The sequence below is a fragment of the Teleopsis dalmanni genome, unplaced genomic scaffold (genome assembly GCF_002237135.1).
Source record: "Teleopsis dalmanni isolate 2A unplaced genomic scaffold, ASM223713v2 unscaffolded_contig_3777, whole genome shotgun sequence".
Lineage (NCBI taxonomy): Eukaryota > Metazoa > Arthropoda > Insecta > Diptera > Diopsidae > Teleopsis > Teleopsis dalmanni.
Window position 1 is genome coordinate 1 of NW_024035159.1, and position 4,325 is coordinate 4,325.

Here is a 4,325-nt window from a genome sequence, read left to right on the forward strand (position 1 = left end):
AAATTAACAAATGAGTAAAAAATAGTATTTTAAATGTTAACTAAAGCTATATAAAAAAAAACATTATTTAATTTAATAAACTTTAACTTTTTAGGCTAAACATTTTTATGGAGTTCAAGAAGTCTCCGATGCTGATGTATCGAAGCTACCAATATGTCTATCGGTAATATATTAATTTTTATGTATATTTTGAGCTTGAAAGTCCTATCATCTATTTTATCAATTTAAAATTCAATTAATATCTACCATTTTATTGAAGAATTACTATCATTTTAATGTAATAGTTTAATTTGTCTTAGAGGCACGTATATAAACTTTTAAAGAATTAATTTGAAATATATAAAAGTAGAATATTTTTGAAATATTGTATAAAGTGGGACTTTCAATTTATATAAGTATAACTATTGTTTATATAATTGTTATAATATAATTTGAACAAATAATATTCTCGTTTTATTTTGTAGCCTACGCCTGAAAGACCTGCATATGTAAGACTATATTAAATTTTTTAAACTTATACACCTTTATTAATATTTACAATATCTGCAAAATATTTTTTAGCTACCAAGTGATATAACTCAAAGAGCACATGTAATTATATTTTTTAAATAAAATCTTTTCATATTTCTACTTAAATATTTGCTTATAGCAATGTCAACGTCATGCGAGGACTAACAGGCGTCTGTTCTATGTACCGGAGGTAAGTTCTCTTCACAGATTTGTACTAATTCGCCCTATTATTTACAACAACACAAAAAAATGGATATTATTTACCTTTAAGAGTATAGAATATTTTATTATTCTTAGATGTCTTACCAAAAATGTTTTTCTTACTTTATATATTTCTTTTTCAGGATTGGAATATACCAAGGGTAATAACAATTATTTTTCAGAATTGTCATTCTAATTACATAATTTTTCAAATATTTTTTTTTATAAAACAGGAAGATAGCAGCTGTGACTTAGGAGGGGTAAGAATAAACACGATTATATACAATTATTTTATATAACATAATTCACGGCAACACATCATATTCATGGGTCGATAACCATGAAAACGGTTATGGAGCCATGACAGTGAGAAAGCTCCAGTTATTGAATAGCTAGAGATTAGGACACACAAATAGACAATTTCAGTTTGTTATTAAATTCTTTAACAATATCTTTGCAAAATTTTCACCAACCAATTAATCTTTGAATGAACCTGCAATGGTCAACAATATACTACACATGTTCCATCTGTATACAACTATAGCTTTCACCGTCAGTTGGCAGTGAAACAAATTCTTACTTCATCAGTATTTATTTCATTTATATAAATACACAAATATATAAATGCTATCAAGACATTCTTTAACTAGTCCCAAAATACCATAAAGGACTGACATATGTAACAAAGTGTGACTAATATAATGTTTTTTCTATATCTACTTGCTGTAGGCGTTTAAACTCACAGATATAAAAAATAGTGATTTATATTTAACTATTATATATATACAGTATTTAACATATTAACATCACTTATAATATATTGTAGCCTTAAAATGTGTGAGGTCAATACTGATACAGACTGAGACTGACAAAGAAAAAATAAAACTAAAATAATCATTATGAACTATAAACAAATTATTTATTAACTACATATATCTATGCGAAATAATATTTTTATAGATTGAGTTTATGCTCGATATTAATGACGAAACAACAAAATTACTGATAAAATTCCTAATATATATACCCTTCAATATATTATATAATTATGCTATATTCTATTCTATAGTTGAATAATTCCAATTTTATATTTTTATATATATATAATTAATTATGTAATATTCATTCTTCATTAAATCAACGTAATATAAAATCATTTTATATTTTGCAGCCTCTATATAGTCCTCCTCATAAAGCGATAGAAGGCCCATGTCCTCAACGACGAGTAAGTCTCTTTTGTTGAGCAACTTATTAATTTATGTTTTTCATAAAACCATATACACATTAAAAACTTAATTTGATTAAATTTATTACTTAACGAAATTTGTATTTCAAGGCGCCACCACGTCGGGCACCTCCTCAGCGACGAGTAAGTTCCTAATATTTTTATTATTTATTGATTCAATAGATTTTCAAAAAGATTATACTTTAATTATTAGAAATAATGTAAAAAATATATAAATTAACTAAACTTATCCCTTAAGGCGCCAGCAGCTCGACCGTGCCCACCACAACGTGGTCAACCACGTGCTCCACCACCTCAACGACGAGTAAGTTGCTGTATTATATATTATAATTAATTATTTTAGCTATTCATATACGCGATATATAAGAAACACTAATATATTATAGTGTTTATTTAACAAATTTATTATTAAACTAAACTTTTCCTTAAGGCGCCAGCAGCTCGACCGTGCCCTCCTCAACAACGAGTAAGTAAAATTATTTTTATGAATAACCTTTTTTGTATATGTAACATCATTAATTGACACAGTTGTTAACAAATTTACGACGACATTTTACAAGCTTTTTTATATTTTCTATAAGTAGTTTTTCAAATTTGTAACAACACTATTTCTATTCTAAAGGCACCACCACCTCGTCCATGCCCTCAACCACGTCCTCCACCACAGCGTCGAGTAAGTAAACTTATTATTTTGAATAATTGATATAGTTATGAATAAATTTTTCTTTGATAAAAATAATTTTTCTAACTAATAATCAAACCATATTTATACTCCAAAGGCGCCACCACCACGACCATGTCCTCCTCCACGTGCTCAACCACGTCCTCAACCACGTCCTCAACAACGAGTAAGTCTGCTAGAAATTATTGTAAAAACTTATCATTCAACCATTGTTATACTCTAAAGGCACCGCCATCTCGACCATGTCCTCCACGTGCGCAACAACGTCCTCAACAACGAGTAAATACCATTATTTTTAAACATAATTAGAATATAATTATATTAAGAAATCTTAAATCTTATTATAATATATGCTGAATCCCATTTTCACACTTATAACTTAACCAAATCTATACTTCAAAGGCACAACCATGTCCCCCGCAGCGTGCTCAACCACGTCCTGCTCAACGTGCTCCACCATGTCCTCAACAACGTCCTCCTGCTCAACGTAATCCACTACCTCCTAGAATTAGGGTAAGCTTCTATAGACCTATTTAAAATTATTTTTTGCTACACTTTACTATTAAAATTTAGCTCTTAAATAAATAATTGAATTAAATAAATAATTAATAAATTATATGTATTTTTTCCTTAAAGATCGAAAATGTTGACAGTTCAATGGTAAGTGCATATATTTGTTCCAAAACTTTTAATAAAATTAATAATAAAATTAGTTTTCGACTAAACCAATTAACTACAATAAAATAATTTGCATTTTATACGATTATACTCTTATATATGAATATTATTATATGCTACTGAACGCTTTTATGAATATATTTTCTATTTTTATGTTTTTTACATATGTTATTTTTTCATTCATAAGTAATTCATTGTTTAATTAAAAAATTTATGTACATTTTAAATAATTAAAAATAAAAATAGAAAAACTTTTACTAACAATAAGATTTTGTGACAAATTATGTTAATGCGAAAAATTATTAAACTATGTCCCACAGCTAATTTATAACTACTATGACTGGTATTTAGTATAATAATATTTCTGTTTGCATAGATTGCATATAACATATAGAAATCATAATTGCCAATTACTTGATTTCAATAACTAATAAATTTTATATATTCAATTACTCCTTCTTGCAGAGCACAATATAAATAATTCTTTAAAATTAGTATTAGAACAATTTTTTATAAAATAAAAATTAAATTCTGTTAATTTTCTGTTAATCGTAAGTCGTAAAAACACAAAAATTACATTTTTTTATTTATTTAATATCAAATCACACCACCAAATATAAATTTAATAAACAAATTGTAATTTTGATAGCAGATTGCAAATTTTATATAAATTTCCAAAAATCATTCACAATAGACAAATTTGAAGTTTTGGCAACCCTGCTTTGCGAGGTGCTTAGCAATTAGTGGTATGTTATGATTGAAGTCACAGTCACAAATTGTTATTATTTTCAATACAAAATGAAGTCTACCGTCAGTGTCAAATTTTCATTTTGCATTGTAAGCAACAACAATTGCGTGACTGTGATTGCAATCATAACAAGCCCCTAAATATGTTTCAAAAAAATTGGGTTGTACTAGCAATATTATTGTCCTATATTTCATTTAAAAATAGTTGGTTGTTTTTTTGCAATCTGTTAACAAAAAATATATCACGTCAAATATATATAT

The 4,325-nt window shown here is 26.8% G+C and overlaps 1 protein-coding gene across 1 annotated transcript; it reads left to right on the plus strand.

The window, feature by feature from the left end:
• Window positions 1-94: 94 nt before the first annotated feature.
• LOC119665178 (vegetative cell wall protein gp1-like) lies at window positions 95-3,299 on the plus strand (the record flags this gene model as incomplete). Its single annotated transcript, XM_038074477.1, has 15 exons — window positions 95-163; window positions 465-488; window positions 562-591; window positions 650-700; window positions 855-872; window positions 945-971; window positions 1,883-1,936; window positions 2,048-2,080; window positions 2,196-2,261; window positions 2,388-2,423; window positions 2,580-2,630; window positions 2,737-2,805; window positions 2,865-2,918; window positions 3,042-3,152; window positions 3,276-3,299. Coding segments are annotated over 15 exons (717 nt in total), but the record flags the coding sequence as incomplete, so codon positions are not given.
• Window positions 3,300-4,325: the final 1,026 nt, after the last annotated feature.